Source organism: Alosa sapidissima, chromosome 1 (genome assembly GCF_018492685.1).
Source record: "Alosa sapidissima isolate fAloSap1 chromosome 1, fAloSap1.pri, whole genome shotgun sequence".
Lineage (NCBI taxonomy): Eukaryota > Metazoa > Chordata > Actinopteri > Clupeiformes > Clupeidae > Alosa > Alosa sapidissima.
This window is the reverse complement of record NC_055957.1, coordinates 11,264,982-11,281,702: the sequence shown is the minus strand read 5'-3', so window position 1 is coordinate 11,281,702 and position 16,721 is coordinate 11,264,982. Positions and strand designations below refer to the sequence as shown.

The window sequence follows — 16,721 nt, the reverse complement described above, 5'->3', positions numbered from 1 at the left end:
TCTTCTAAAGTGAAGCACTGTCCAGCTCATTAACAATAGCTTTAAGATATAATATTAGGCAATAGGCTATAATATATCACACGTTTGACCACTAATTCAAATATGTATTATAGCCTAGCAGGTTGGACACATAATTGTTTTTTACCGCGCGTAAAATCCGCTCTCATCTTCAATAGGCTACAGATTAATCATTATCCCTTACAAACGAATTACATTTCACCGCGCTGATCTCACCGCGCTGAATAGTGTGGTGACTGTCAGAGCGAGGCTAGGAATCCCACAATACCAGGCGGGGGAGCTCCCTCTTCGACTGGAGCTGAACGGGGTTCAATGAAAGCAGAGAGAACAAGTAGAATAGTAATGCGGAGGGATGTAAGATGGCAGAGCTACAAATGCTGCTAGAGGAAGAAATTCCGGCTGGTAAAAGTGCTCTTGTTGAGAGCTATCAGAATCTATCAAGGGTCGCAGAATATTGTGAGAACAACTATGTACAGGTAGGTAGAGGAACGCTTTGAAATATCATATATTGTAGCGAGCTGCCTTGTCGAGATAGTGGAAATTACTGAATTGTGGGAAAGCCGGAGACAGGAAATGTATCCCACCGATCAGGGGGAATATTTAGAGGATTAAAAGATTTTTCACGGAGACAGAGAACCTATTATGGTGTATTTTTCTTATTGTGGTAGGGATTTTGTCCATATTTCTGTTCTCGTTCGTTATTCTCGCTTATTCTTGCCGAGCTACATCACTGATGCACACGGGTTTGAGTCCTCATACAGTCAGCCACAAAGCTGCGCGGAGGGTGTGTCTATGATCACTCCGGGATCGGATACGTTCTCTTCCTTGCATGTTACAATGTAGTGGATTTAGCCCACCAATTTGACAGTCTGAACTGATAGTTCAGGCTGCTTAAAAAATGTAGGCTACATTTACATTATATGTCTATGTCGGTGTAGGCGTGCCTTCCAAAGTAGTCTGCTTCACCGCCTGATTGAACGCATGCAGCACATGCTATATTGTTCTTCACACATTGCAGAATGTGCTGGTGATGTTTTACAGCATCCACACACAAAGGCAGTTATCAACACGCTTGTCATTTGTGTCGATTGAATAACATCGAGGAAAATTACAAAGCAGACTGATTCCGTTTCAACATCAGACCGGTTTCTGAGCTTGCTTGTGAGCTTGCTGCCACAGCGTAGGCTATGCGATCGATGCGACAGCCTTAGACTATAGCCTATTTTCTATTGACCTTAACGTTATTCCTCCGTGTGTGTTAAAATAAACGGATATATGGCTCTGTGCCGTTGTACCTAATTTATTCTAGGGGATAGCCTAATTTCAAAAATTTGCCTTGGAGCCTACATTCAGATGTCTTACTGTACAGATATTGAGAACAATAAAAGTCCCACATATTAAGGCCTGACCTGAATATATTTGATGGGCCTAGTCCCACATCAGTTGCATGCTTCAGAAGTGTGAGGTATAATGGTTAGGCTGTATTTCTCTGTGACCTATGACAGAAATATTCAATTGAGATATTTTTGAGACATGTTGTGTAACAGCTTGTAACTGTAAGACACATAGGCCCAACTCTTACCGGCATATGAATTCCTGAATTTCCCCTAGGGATCAATAAAGTATATCTATCTATCTATCTATCTATCTATCTATCTGACCAGCTTGATCGTATATTATCTTGCATGAGACATTGAATGTGCATGTTTGTGTTACTGGCTTCAGTCATTCATTGTTCTGTAGTTATTATTCCTATGATCCCGAAAAGTAAGAGACATATGACAGACATGTTACTGGTCTCAAGAAAGACAAATGTACTGTGATGTGTTGTCAGAAAACACAGAGTAAGCTTACATGTTGCAGGACAGACACTATGAGACTAAGACTGGATTGCATTTGAAAGAGGAAATGTATGTCCCAGTTTAGTCGCTCGAAAACAAATTGAACTAAAAGAATGATGAAAGACTGGCCCTAAGTGAGCATGAAGAAATTATGTAGCAGAGTAACTCCAAGTGAAAATGCCAGATCAAGTCATCAGGAGTGCAGGTCATCACTAGTAGTGACCGAATGTAGACAGAACTACATGTAGTTACTGCTATGAATAAACATGCTTCAAAACCAATTTTGCATCATTAAGTAATATTAAAATGAGTTTTGTGAAACTTGCCATTCTGGTTTTCTGTTTAGCTCAGTTAAGTGCACTCTCCTTAATGAAACCTCCCTACAATTAAAACCTGAGAATATTCTCTGCCACATTTAATGTTTTTTTTGTAGTAGGACAAACTTAGTATCTGTGATCATCTATTGACCGTCTATAACATGACCATTACTATTACCATTGACTAACCTCCTCCCATTTACATACTGATCAATGATGTATAGATACTTTCATGTATAAGATATCCAGAGGGTGTCTCTTGTGCAAATATGTCAAAATATTCTGAAGTGATGCTAATAACATTGCCAGTAAGAAGAGAAAGACAACGGCGTTGAATGGCTATAACACAATTAGAGTCTCTATTATAAAAATGGAATATTTTGGTTAATGGTTGGGCTCATTTATACTCAGTGCAAAAATGTTGCAGTTTTATTTTGAGTTATATAAAAGTAGTTAATTGTGTAAGAGATTGTAAATCCATGGCATTGTTTATAAGTATATGGCAGAGCAGAATGCACCGATTTGAGGGTAATTCAATCTATAACTCAGAAGGGTTGACTTATGTCTGGGAAAATAAAGCAAAATATGACCAATTGAAGTATACTGACTTTGTGCTGGATGACATATGTGTCATCTCCTAGTTTGTGAATTGTGATACACACACACACACACACACACACACACACATACACACACACACACACACACATGAACTCAGTCACTGGATATCAGTCTCAGATTGTCTCATAGATATTTCAATCATGACTTAAGAGGGTGTGCTCCTCGAGTTCTCAACTGAATTCAGATCACCCCGTTCCCAAGCAGGCTTGTTTTCTCTTCATTTTTGATTTGCTCATTCTTGGTATGAAGTCATCGATGGATCCATGATGTTCTGTCATGGATGGAAATTGTTAACCCAATTGTTCTGGACTATTGTGTTTTAAATGTCGGGAGAATTTCCATAACTCATTTTATTGTAGAGCACATCTACAGGCAAAAATTATGTTGTGCTTTTTATTTACAGTACGTTGGTGATGTTTGGAGTAATGGAACTGAGTTTTGTGCCATAGCACTGTAAACAGTTCCAAGAGCTTGGCCTCTGTGCCTTGCAGGCCCCTGGCCTCAGAGACAAGTGAGCTGGGCAGAAGGGAGGGACTCGTAAAGTCACAGGCAGGTCAGGGCACAGGCCAGCAGCCAGTGCTGCAGTCCAAAGCCTCAGGCCATCAGCATCCACCCAGTTGGGTCATGCTAGGTGGTGTGTGTGTTTTCAATTATACGCTTACATTTAATGGAATGCTATGATCCGTCATGGCATCCTATGTAAAAATGTGATTTGAAGTGAGCATTTGTCATACATGTATTTTGGTTTTGACTTGGATGGTTCTACAGAGACCATATGTAGCTTGGTTGGCAAACCAACTTTTCTAGATTCAACATCATCCTTTTTTTTTTCAATGAAAGTGTTTCCTTTGCTAAGCTTGCTCAGAGGGCTATTGGCATAGTCTGCTGCCTATAGCTGTTAGCTAATTACACTGCTATTCAGGCCATATTTTTCCTTAGCTCTGATTAGTGTGTCGTGAAAGGGTTTAATTAGAATCAGTGCAGGCAGTCTGTAAATGGAGTAAAACAGTGTCTGTATACGACAGCATTAGATCAAAGTGTTGTATGTAGTGCAACCTACTTCCCTGTATGTCCATTTGTGTCCAATCCAATTATGTTTACATGGTCACAACAATATATTTCAGCCATAGGATATGCTTGTAGAAACAGACTTGATGCTGTAGGCCAGTCCCCACACAGTGCTGCAAACCATGCATAACTGTGGAGAATATATAAGGATGGTGTCTGTCAACTCTCATGCTGGTATATTTTTATGGCCATGGTGGCTTGTAACAAAGTTGTTATAACAGTTTTACATTGGTGTGGCCAAGCTATTAGTGGCATGTGTATGGTCAATATACGTATGATATGCGTGCATACCCAGCCCTTTCTGCATATTATTTAAATGCCGTGCAAATGAGAGATGATATGTCTGGTGTCCTCATTATCCATTATAGACCAGATGAGAAGGCCTAACTGGTCCCAAGTTTGTTCTGTTGGTAAGTATCTGTTCATCTTCCTCTCTACTTCCTTGATGATGATCTCTCGTCCTCTTGACCCTCTGTTCTTCAAGGCACAGGACAAGAGGAAAGCCCTGGAGGAGACCAAAGCCTACACCACCCAGTCTTTGGCCAGTGTAGCCTACCAGATCAATGCCTTAGCCAACAATGTACTGCAGCTGCTGGACATCCAGGCGTCCCAGCTGCGCCGCATGGAGTCCTCCATCAACCACATCTCCCAGGTTAGTCGCACGCACGCACGCACACACACACGCACGCACGCACGCACGCACGCACGCACGCACGCACGCACGCACGCACACACACACACACACACAGTCTGGAGCAGCTCAGGGTTAGATAGATACCATCTCAGGGGTAATGCCTCCTGGGATTGAACTCACAACCTTCTGGCGTTCCCCTTGGATGGCCAGATACACTAGATTAGACCACCACCACATCACATAGTGCAATAGAACACCCTGGAGAAATCCGTGCCCCATTCATTCACAATCGGGACTAAGCAATGATCTTAATTTAAAGGTTTAAATTATGTTGACTTGAGTCATGAAATGAAATATTTCCATTTGCATCTCTTCCTGAGAGCCTTTCCCTATTGGGGCTCATTGGGTACATGTTTTGCCAGTCTTTGCCACAGAGAACAAATCTTGCTGATTTCTGCTGTGAGTCAGAGTGTCCCAGTGGTTGGTTTGGCAGGGCACATCCATTCATGTTAACCTGACTCACTTCTGCCCTAAACCATGCAATCTGCCCATTGCCTTTTGAATGGCTTTGGTTATTAGAGAGTGTGTTGTGCTATGTCATCTTCCTGGAAGCTCCATATTACTGAAAATGCTTTCTTAGTCACGTGGCTGCGAAATGTTGCCTCATTGCCTTATTGTGAGACATTTTACTCGATAGTCTTTTGCTTTTTAGCATTACATAGATGTAAGTGCATTCCAAGCCCATTTTTTGTTAACTTTTTGATTGCAATGATGCTTTTTTGCATTGTGTAATATTGAAATTTCCTTGGTTACATCCTCAGAGATAAGAGTTATATTGATGTCGAAAGACTTTGCCTCTAAACATTCTCCTCACAGCTCCAGCATATCGTCAGTACTCAGAGGGAATGATTGAACTGCCAGCTGCATACTAATAATGTTAGTGTTTGTGACCGATGATAGCTTGCTGCTTGTGTCACGTCACTAAAGGGCACTGGTGGACAGTAAAGCTGTTTTATGCATATGCACAAAGTGTTTTATTTGTGCTTTTGGTCTTGGATGGTGATGGTTAGTCAATATCCTTATAAATATCATTGAAGCTGCATCTCAAAACTGCTAATAGGGCATCACACTAATTGTGCTGGTAAAATAGTGTTCATCCTTTGTCAGAGAGGCCATTTTGGACAAGTATGTTATAGCACCTATGTGGTTGTCTTTGTCTTATGAACTTGTTTTCTGTGTTGTTTTCAGCACTCAGTCAAGTGTCCCTGAACTCAGTCTTTCTCTACATGCAGGAAATGGTTTGTGATTTGTCAGACTTAGGTACTGAATTTGGGTGTGACCACCATGTTTCCTCTCTTTAAATATAGTGCTGCTGAGTGTCACCATTTTAACTCTGAGAACACTTGTGTACAGCTTACTTTACTTGTCACTAGATGCTGTTGAGATGTAACAACTGTGACAGCAACCTCTGGGGTTTACCCTAACCCAGCCTTAATCTTTACCACTGCAACTCTGAGAAATGTAAAACTCCTATTTTAGATAGCCAAAATCTACCCCAACAGCTTTATAATTCTACATTTGTGTTGTAGGAGTGTGTGCATCTGTTAGACAGGGCTGACCATCTGACCATCTGTTAGACAGGGCTGAGGCAGTAGGAGAAGCTACTTCTATTTATGAGTTTCTCAATAAAGCTGGCAGATGGAGCAGATATAGGATGTTGGTGGTTATCAGCGGAGACGGTTAATCAGCCCCTTTATCTGCGTCCTCTGTCTCTGGCTTTTCCTCTCATCTTATTCTTTCTCGTCGGGGAGTATTTCATTCTGATGGTTTGGCTCCACCCACTAACCTTAAGATGCTAAAAGGGTTTGCGGCCGTCTGAAAAGAGACTCTGCTGTTTTCTGCCCCGATGCTCTGTTTCTGGTGACAAACCCGGTCACTCAGAGAATAGAACAGCCAAGCCAAGCCAAGGCTATATTTCATTTCTTGACGTCCGCAGCTGCACTTGCTCAACCGTAGACCACCCCTAAGCACTGATATGGATTCATAATGAAAGTTAGCCGTATTACAGATATCATCTCTGGTGCTTTCATGTGGCTCAGCCCCCTTCTTTTCAGTTGCCACTGTTGTTAAAAGCCCTCTGTTAGCGTTTGCGCCAGTTGTGCAGTCAGCTGCATGATAGCTGGGTTTAAGTTGGCATCAGGGGTAAAGGGGTCAGTTGCATGATAGCTGGGTTTAAGTTGGCATCAGGGGTAAAGGGGTCAGTTGCATGATAGCTGGGTTTAAGCTGGCATCAGGGGTGCCGAAAGGGTTCAGCTACCTTATGGATTGCCGGTCAGAAAAATAACCCTGTCACTCTGAGGATATAATTAAGGCTATTGCCTGATCAAACTTACATGATTGGTCTAGTTTAATCAGCTTGAGCTGTTATGAGGGTGTGCCAAGTCTCTATTACAGAATAATTGGATGATAACACCTTCCGATCCCTTGATTCGATTGATCTCTTGAACCCTAGGATTTTTTTGTACCTTCCCATGCATGTAGAATGTATGGTGTTTTGAGCTGACTCACTGCTGTAGTTTGTATCCGCAGGATTTCAATGCTTCTTAATATCTACCACAGCTACTAGTGGATTATGCAGGTGTTGTGAACCAAGTCTAACACACCTGGTTTCATCATTTACTGTAGGTCCCAAAAACCATGATACAGTTGTTAAGTGTTTGTGCTTGGTGTGAAGTGCTTGTCATCAATGCCTGACTTTCTCCTCCTTTTACACCCTGGTAAACAGACTGTGGACATCCACAAGGAGAAAGTAGCCCGACGAGAGATTGGAATACTGACCACAAACAAGAACACGTCACGGACCCACAAGATCATCGCTCCCGGGAACATGGAGAGGCCAGTGAGGTACATTAGGAAGCCCATAGACTACACCCTCCTGGATGATGTGGGCCATGGTGTCAAAGTAAGAGACCCCCCTTCCTTCCTGTGCAGTTTACACTGTTTGCTATTGTATTGTTGCTACAATTGTTTTGTGAAATGTTTGAGAGTCATTGGAACAACGACATGCAACATACACAAAGCCATGCTCTGATGGACATACAAGATAAATGATGAAATCTGTCTTGGTGAGCGAGCAGATGTGCGGCATGTGTAGCCCTTTTGGTCCGTTTTGGAGAGGTATTCAGACGCCCACATTCTTGACCTGGAAAAAGCAGGGAATGGTTCATTCACTTGGGGCTAATGCTGTGAGAGCTATCTGGCGAAAGAGAGGCAGAGGGGAAGAGAGAGAGAGACAGAGTGAGAGTAAACTGGGCCAAGACCCCCCCCCCCTCTCCTTGTGATCTGTGGGAAATGATCCCTCCATCCCATCTCTCTCCTCTCTCTCCTTTTCTCCTACCTATCTAGCTGCTATTCTCTTTAGCTCAGTGCATGATTATATATTTCCTACTGTTTTCCTTTAGTTGCTAGTGGCTTGTCTGTTAACATAGACCTGATTATGTTTCAGAGGAAATACTGACTGTATGACAAAGCACTGGTTACTGACTGTGTCTCTGCCACAAATAAAGGCATTTGGGAAATGAAGCCCTTAATATGAATATGAGGATCTGTTGCTTGGTTGCTATTTGAGATCCCTCTGACACCTCTCTCAGCAAGAGGTGTTGAATAATTAATGACCATTGACATGAACCCAGTGCCACCACAGCAAGACCAAAACTGCAATGCATCGTCCACTGCAATGAGCCATATTGTTTGTTTCCACGTGCAATGCCTGTGATGATTATTGATTATGTAGTCTGGGGTTGGGGGGGGGGCATCAAGTCTTTAGAATACAGAGCAAAAGCGCTTTCTCTCTTTCACTCTCTCTCATCCCCCTTTAGTTTCCCATTCACTTTCTCTCTCTTCTTCTCCCCCCCTCTCTCCCTCTCCATCTCTCACTCCCCTTCACTTTCTCTCCTCTCTCTCTCCCTCCCCTCTCTCTATTCCCCCCTCTCTCTCTCCCTCCTCTCTCTCTATTCCCCCCTCTCTCTCTCCCTCCTCTCTCTCTATTCCCCCCTCTCTCTCTCCCTCCCCTCTCTCTATTCCCCCCTCTCTCTCTCCCTCCCTCTTTCTTTCTTCCTCTCTCTCTCTCTCTGCTTGCTGCCTATGAAGGCAGGGCCTCATGTGGAAGCTCAGCTCTGTGCTCCACTGTTTGCTGTGTGAATAGCTCTCCAGGCGTCCAGCATGGGGCAGAGTCTGGGGACCCACTTCTCCTTGGTTGCGTGAAGCTTCCCTGGGGCCTCCCCTCACGCCATGAATACGTTACCGGGGTCCCGGACTTGATGCTCATCAAATGAGTCATCTCTACGCCCCAGTCAGACGTCCGTGACCTCTTTAACACAGGGACCTCTCCCACAGAGTTTACGCCTCAGGGAGCAGCCCGCTATCCTCACTAGATCTGCATCGGCGGGTGGAATGCTCCACATAGCTAAAGGCCAGATCACCGCACTGGGCTGAACCCACCAGTTTATAGATCATGTCTTTTTTAAAGAGCTCCCATCGGTGCCTGTTATCACTATACCTCTGCTCATGATCACACTGAGGGGCTGAAATCTCTCTCATGTAGAGGGGGACAGTAAGCACATGCACCCCACAGAATCAGGAGATGATGCCATTCAAAATGGCTTTGTGTACCCCCCCCCAAAAAATAAAATGAAACAAAACAGCAGGTGTTGACTATTGCGCTAAAGTAATTTCCTGTGTATTATCCGCATTGTGTATAAGCCGCAGGACAGTGTTTTATGCAAGTTAAAACATCCATAATTGATAACATGTTATCTGCCCCCGTGTATTAACCTCATAGCTGAAGAAATTTTGCAAAATCAATGTATAAGCCACGGCTAATGATATTCCTATCAGTCCTTCAATGGTGTTGAAAAGCGCCAACTTTCTTGGAAATGCATAACAGCTTGCTACCACATTTGACAAAGCTGTCTGTCAGGGCAATGCCAGTTCCGGTTGATGTACTGCCAACTCTTATCATGTGGTGGGATCAATAGACTGTGGACCTCAATATAAACAAGATATCTAATTAATTACCATAGATTTTGTTTAGCAGCTTTAGCAATAGCACATTCACAATCAGAACATAGTGGACTGCTGTCTTCAGTGTTATTTCATATAGAATAAACAGTTTCTATTGTGCCTCACAGTCTCTATGGTTCTACGCTCCAAAGGCTCTGACCACTTGTTCTATAACTTGCTGTCTTTCTCCTCTCTTACTGCTGTCATTCAGTGGCTAAAAGCCAAGGTAAGTGCAGCTCATCCCTATTGATGCATTGGTGTTCAATGAATTAATGGAATTCAGATTCTATTTATTAGTCTGGCAGTTCAGATATTGCCATCACATTCACTTGAATAGTGTCAGTTGAACTTTTTCTTAGTTGGTGTAGTAGACAAACAGATCTCTTTCAGAATAAACATTGAACTGATGGTATTATGTCTGATGGTATTATGTCTAAGGATGTGTATATCTCTTTTTACTGTTCTATGCTCCACTATATATTATCTGTAACAACATCTGTAACTACAGCAACCAACATCAATGCATAGCACACAGCATTAATCCTCTCTAACTTACATGTTTGTGAATGTTACTGCAGCAACATGGCAACAACCAACCAGCCAGAGGAGGAACCTTATCAAGGACAAATCCGCCCACGCAGAAGCCTCCGAGTCCACCAATGGCAGGCCGCGGAACCCTTGGGTAGGCACCGGCCATTTCAACTGCGACAGTCTGTCTGATTTGATTGTACACCAACACATGCAGAGGTGGAGAAATCTCAGACAGACAGGAAAAGTGCTGTCTGCTATTCTGTAGTAGGACAGCCATTATAACCATCATAACCCCCACTGGGGTATGTGTTTGTCAGTAAACAACAGTGTTTCTTCCCCACTTTGTCTACCACACTAGTTGTTGGTTATCAGTATGCACCACGGTCAGCGCGGAGTGTTTACTGTGGACATATGGGCAACTATAGTCATACAAATGGTGATAAATACTATAACTGAATGTGTTTGTTTTGGCACATGTACACACATGATGATGGAGGATCATGTCTTTAGGCCACACTCTCGCCCTTGAAACACATTCCACATGGGCTGATTACTGTGGTCTGCCAGCGGAGGTGGCTACAGTTGATGTGACTCACATGACGGTGTGTTTGTGTGCTGGGCAGGAGGAACACCCCGTATAAGACCCTGGAGCCGGTGAAGCCTCCTGTGGTGCCTAATGACTACATGACCAGCCCCGCCAGGCTGGGCAGCCAGAACAGCCCAGGCCGCACTGCCTCGGTCAACCAGAGGCCCAGGACACACAGGTAACCCTCCAACGCGCACGCGCACACGCACGCTCACACACGCTCACACATGCCCTCTCTATCTCACACACTCACACACTTTTTCATACTCACTGTCTCTCTCTCTCTCTCTCTCTCTCTCTCTCTCTCTCTCTCTCTCTCTCACACACACACACACACACACAAACACGCGTGCGCGCACACATGTACACACACACACGTACATTCACACACACACACACACACACACACACACACACACACACACACACACACACACAAATACAGTATAATTTGCTTATGTAGGTGCAAACACAAATAGCCACATGGACAAAATATCTTGTCCTCTCCAACCCATGCTACAGTATATCCCAAGCACAAACACATGCACAACCATGCAGCTGGAGAGATAGAAACACTGAACACACAAACCCCCCTTCTGCAACGCATCCAACTAATCCTGCATTAATCACACACACACAAGCCAACGTAAGCAAGTCAATTAGAGGAAGAGATTACGGTTGTGTAACCTCCCAAAAACCAGCCTCTTCTGTTTGCTGATGTGTCCTGTCATAATGAAAGGATTGCAGCTTGCACTGGTGGGGTCAGACGGAGGTGTGGGTGGTGGCACAGGGGAAATGTAATTATAGACTGTCTGTTGGAGTGCTGCTGGATCCTCCCTCATAGCCCTGTGGTGATGGAGAATATCTCTGATTCATCTTGAATTTTTATCTTGTTTCATCTTGGATTTTGCTCAAAGGAACGAAGCCCTTTAGCTTCAATGAAGTTTGTCAGGGCTCCCGAATATTTGCAAGGAGAATATTTAGAAGGAGCTCCAGATTGTGTGAAGGGGTGGATGGGTTCAAGTATATAAGTATAAGTATATATACTTTTTTGATCCCGTGAGGGAAATTTGGTCTCTGCATTTAACCCAATCGGTGAATTAGTGAAATACAAACAGCACACAGTGAACACACAGTGAGGTGAAGCACACACTAATCCCAGCGCAGTGAGCTGCCTGCTACAACGGCGGCGCTCGGGGAGCAGTGAGGGGTTAGGTGCCTTGCTCAAGGGCAATTCAGCCGCGGCCCACTGGTCGGGGCTCGAACCGGCAACCCTCCGGTTACAAGTCCAGAGTGCTAACCAGTAGGCCACGGCTGCCCACCCACTGGTAGAAGTGGTTCTATTCTTCTCTTTCTGTCTGTCTCCTCCTCTCATGTTTCCTCTCTCCAAAAAGCACCACACACATATGAAGAAAATATTTGATGCCACTATTCATTAAATTACTCCCTGACTGTGCGGTGGTGGTTTCACCCGTCTTGTGTGTGTGTCTGCAGTGGCAGCAGTGGGGGCAGCGGTGGTCGGGAGAACAGTGGCAGCAGCAGTGTGGGCATCCCTCTGGCTGTGCCCACACCCTCACCACCCACCAGCATGGCATCAGGTACGCCACCCACTCACGCTCCACAGGGGAGTCGGCTCAACACGCTCACACCACTCATCCGACTGACTGAGTACTGCTCATTCAGCTTGGACTCATTTTATTATCTCTCTTTTCTTTCTTTTCTTTCTTTCTTTCTTTCTCTTTCTTTCTTTCTTTCTTTCTTGCTTTTCTCCTAAATCCCTCCCTCCTGTCCTCTCAGCGTCGGCGGTTCCGCAGGGTCCAGGCCTCGGCCCTGTGCCCATGTCCCAGTTTGGCACCATCTCCCGGCAGATCTCGCGTCACGCCTCTTCCTCGGCCTCCATGGTGTCGGCCACGGGCACGTACCGCCGTGCGCCCTCCGTCTCTTCCTCCCAGTTTACTTCCGCCCCACCGGCCCACGTCAACGGGGGGCCCACCTACACCCAGAACTCAGGTGTGCTCCCTGACCCTGCTGCTGCTGCGGCCCATGGGCATCTGCACTGTCCAGTGTAGCATGTCACAAAGATCCATGATGAAGGCAGTCTAAATGCAACAAGAAGTATAGAGGAGAACTCTGCATTGCTGTGGATTGTTTATATGTACTTTTCAATTCATTAATTCACTATTCACATGATTTAATAATTAACCCTTAACAGTCCATGTATCCGATGCACGTTTCCATCTGTATGTGTAAGTAATATGTAAAGATAAATAGTTCTGAGGTGATTAACATCCTACTGTTGTACTATTTCTTCCATTCCCACTGGTGTGGAGTTCACATTTTAGTGTAAAGTAGGGAAACCACTTCAGCACAGCTCCCGGCTTACTCATTTGCGACCCATGACTGGTGATGAGTGCTCCTGAATCAGCAGCCTTCTGCCCAGTCGCACCTCATCACCCTCTGATGTAACATGGTTGGCAAATGAGGTTTCCTTCCTTCTCACACTGCCGTCGCTCTGGTTCTCGTCTTGACCACCGCTACTGATTTGACCTCTGTTGATGTTCCCCATCCTTTTTTTTTATGTTCAGCTCAGTCTCCTAGTGCTGTCTGCCTGTCTGCTCACCTCTCTGCCTGTATGTCTGTCTGTGTGCCTACCTGTCTTGTCTGTCTGTCTGTCTGCTCACCTGTCTGTGGGGCTGGGCTGCTGCTGCCGCCGCCTCCAGTGACCGCAGCTCCGCCGCCACCTCCTCCCATGGTGCAACTCACCCCTCAGATCCCACTCACGGGCTTCGTGGCCCGGGTGCAGGAGAACAGTAAGTAGGCGCTCGGGGCTTCACATGCCCACACCACCACCACCACCACCCCCCCCCCCCCCCCCCCCTCCTCCACCAGCGCAGAGGCTTGCATCTCCACCCGCTCCTGTCCCAATGCCTCACCACAGCAGATGACCAGATGACTTTAAGTTGCAGTGATCAGATTAAGACAGGAACATGTTGACGACCCGTAGTCGATGAAGGAAACCACTCAGCTGTGTACACTGGCTTGGTGTATAGTAACTCCTTCATGATAAATTCAGTTACATTCCTTTTAAATATTGAATACTGAATTGAATACTTTAAATATTGATACTTGAGGTTTTTAGTTAATGCATTATTTACTGCGCTGCATCCTTTGTTGGACGTTGTTTCTTTCTTCAGTAGCCTCTACAATGTGAACACTTTGTAGTGTGTGAACCAACTCCTCTGTCCATCCTCATTGTTTCTGTAGTAACTGACAGTCCCTCACCACCCCCACCCCCCCTGCCTGAGGACACGGTGCTGTTTGAGGAGGCCAACCCCCCTCCCCCGCCGCCGCCAGTGGACTACGAAGACGAGGATGCGGCGGTGGTCCACTACAGTGACCCCTACGCTGACGGCGACCCTCACTGGGCCCCCAAGACTTACCTGGAGAAAGGTGAGTCGTTCTCTGAGTCTCTTTAATGACCATGACCATATTGCCATCTCTTGTACAAGGAATCTAAGCACGCGCCAATAATATAAGCATGAAAGATCATCATATATTGCAAATTGTTTACTAAACAGAGCAGGACTTTGCCACTGGAATAGGTACAGGTGCAAACGCTCAGTTTAAAAGGTCCATCTGGCCAAACACCACATGCCCTATTCTTAACATGGCGTATTGGCATAGTTATTATATCTAAACAGGAAGGGAATATGCAGCTTTCATTACCTGCCTGAGCCTAAGACCATTGCTCAGCTTTTTGTTATTCTACTGCAGTATACTTCTGTGCGGTACACCAGATGCATCTGCAGACACAATAACAAGGGCAATAGCACACTTCCAGCGTCAGCACATAGGCAGTGGTCCTGACGACAACCCTGTCTCTCTTTTTCTGCTTGCCTGTAGTGGTGGCCATTTATGATTACTCCAAGGATAAGGACGATGAGCTTTCTTTCATGGAGGGTGCCATTATCTATATCATCAAGAAAAACGATGACGGATGGTTCGAGGGTGTGTGCAACGGTGTCACAGGCCTGTTTCCAGGCAACTATGTGGAGTCCATCATGCACTACGCAGACTGAGGGAAGTGTGTGTGTGTGTGTGTGTGTGTGTGTGTGTAGGTGTGTGTGTGTAGGTGTCTGTGTCTGTGAATACACAGGGACTCCTGTCAATCATAAACAAACATTACAAAGTGCATTTGGCTATTAAAGAATGTTTGTTTCTTTTTTGTTATTTTAATGAAAACGTGCAAACCATAACATGACAATGTGTATTTGGGGGTGGGGAGGGGAGGTATTGCTAAGTTGTTATTGAAGGTAAACATGTAAAGATATGAATAATAGTCAGTATATTTCTGGTTAGGTCTTTTTGTTGTATGTTTTGTATATACAGTAATGTGAAATGCAGCTTGTAGGTGGTCAGTAGTGTTTGTGTGTGTGTATGTGTGTCAGTGTCCTGACCAGTCTACGTCATTTGTCCACATGTCTTTTCATTATGATCCAGTCTTTTTTTTAACAACAAAATATTAATTTTATTCAGGTTTTTGTACAAACATTTTCTTATCATTAACATTTGTGCAGAATGTCTTTTGAATGTCATTGATTGATATTTTTTAGCCTTGCAAAACAAAAATGAAGATTACTGATTTGATTTTGTAGCCTCTTCTGTTTGCCCATGTAATATTCTATTTTGTTGACATGTGTTTGAATGCCATAGAGTATACTTCTGCCACTAGTGTGAGACCGCAGTAGTTCATTGCTGGTGTTGCAGACCAAACCAGGTACATGAGTAACCTGGGAAGCCCGCTAATGTGGTAAGAGCTGCCTTTAAAGTCCCTGTTCTCATAGACAGGTAGTGCTCAGCATGTAACCGGCAGCGAGGATCAACACTGACCTGGGATGTCTGACAGATAACCCTTTCATCTTGTTTACAAAATGAGTTGTCACACATTTGAATGAGCTCCATGAGACAGCCCCTCCTGCTGGCATCGCCACCTCTCTTAAAACCTCCATCTTGAGAAAGTCGCGTGGAACTGGTGCACCATGCGTGCACTTCTCTGTACAAATTGACACATGCCATACAGATACCTCAGCTGTGAGTGCCATCGCTTGTACTGTCTCAAGTAGGTGCATTGTAAACCCTAGATCCACAGACAGCTTCTACTGATAAGAGTCCACTCCAGTGTGTGTGTGTCTGTGTCAGTGTGGGGTTGAACATGACCATCAGGCCACTTTGCTTCCTCTGAAAATGGCTGCCATGTGCCACGAGGGCTTCATATTTCCTGAATGGATGTCATGACTCAGAGATGAACCACTTTGTGCCATTTGTATAGAGTGAAGACCCATGCCATCACATTTCATACCTGTTCCTTTCCTCAGCGCTCTCACGACAGGTGAAAGGCTGAGGATGTGTAAGGACTTGAGCACATGCAGATGGATGTACAAATGTGATGCCATGACCAAGGAAAGTAATTGTTTTCTGACTTATGCATGTGTTAAATTAGGCCTTAAAAGTATCATGGATATTATTTCTTATTGATGTGCACTGATTCTTCTGTAACATTCTTAGCCGTTCCTAATCATTGTTCACGGCAAGGTCATATTGCACATACCTCTGTTTTTAATTTTATTTTTGTAACAGAGTGATGTTTCTTTTAAATCAGTCCTTTACATTTTGTAGACTTATTATGTAATTGTATACTTTTGTGAGAGAAAAAAAATCCTGACCTTGGATTGAGTTTTTTGTAATATGTGTGTGTCACAAACTGCTGTTCATGGACAGGCAGTCACTTGCATTTCCAAATGGTATTTATTTATTTTTGCTAGGGATCTGTGAGATTGCAACTCATGTGGAATTGTATGGGTGTTAATCACTGTGGTAAACATTTTAAGGCCTTGTTTTGAGTTGTTTGCAACATTACAAAAAAATGTGGAAAGTGACATGTAATTCTTGAAGAGAATATCTCTTCATTACTTATTCATTTGTATATATTATATGTTTTCCCAATTAATGTACAGTCTTTTTTATATAATAAATAGCTTCCCTGT

The 16,721-nt window shown here is 44.3% G+C and overlaps 1 protein-coding gene across 4 annotated transcripts; it reads left to right on the top strand.

The window, feature by feature from the left end:
- Window positions 1–281: 281 nt before the first annotated feature.
- abi1b (abl-interactor 1b) lies at window positions 282–16,716 on the top strand. Of its 4 annotated transcripts, XM_042058126.1 has the most exons (11): window positions 282–494; window positions 4,350–4,517; window positions 7,285–7,461; window positions 9,772–9,786; window positions 10,139–10,242; window positions 10,715–10,855; window positions 12,172–12,275; window positions 12,475–12,687; window positions 13,398–13,487; window positions 13,942–14,127; window positions 14,581–16,716. In XM_042058126.1, the coding sequence occupies exons 1-11, from the start codon at window positions 378–380 to the stop codon at window positions 14,754–14,756; spliced, it is 1,491 nt and encodes a 496-aa protein (XP_041914060.1). In that variant the 5' UTR covers window positions 282–377; the 3' UTR covers window positions 14,757–16,716. The 4 variants fall into 4 exon arrangements, with proteins under 4 accessions (XP_041914060.1, XP_041914076.1, XP_041914067.1 ...); XM_042058142.1 differs by lacking the exon at window positions 13,398–13,487; XM_042058133.1 differs by lacking the exon at window positions 9,772–9,786 and having other exon boundaries at window positions 283–494; window positions 14,581–16,715.
- The last annotated feature ends 5 nt before the right edge of the window (window positions 16,717–16,721 follow it).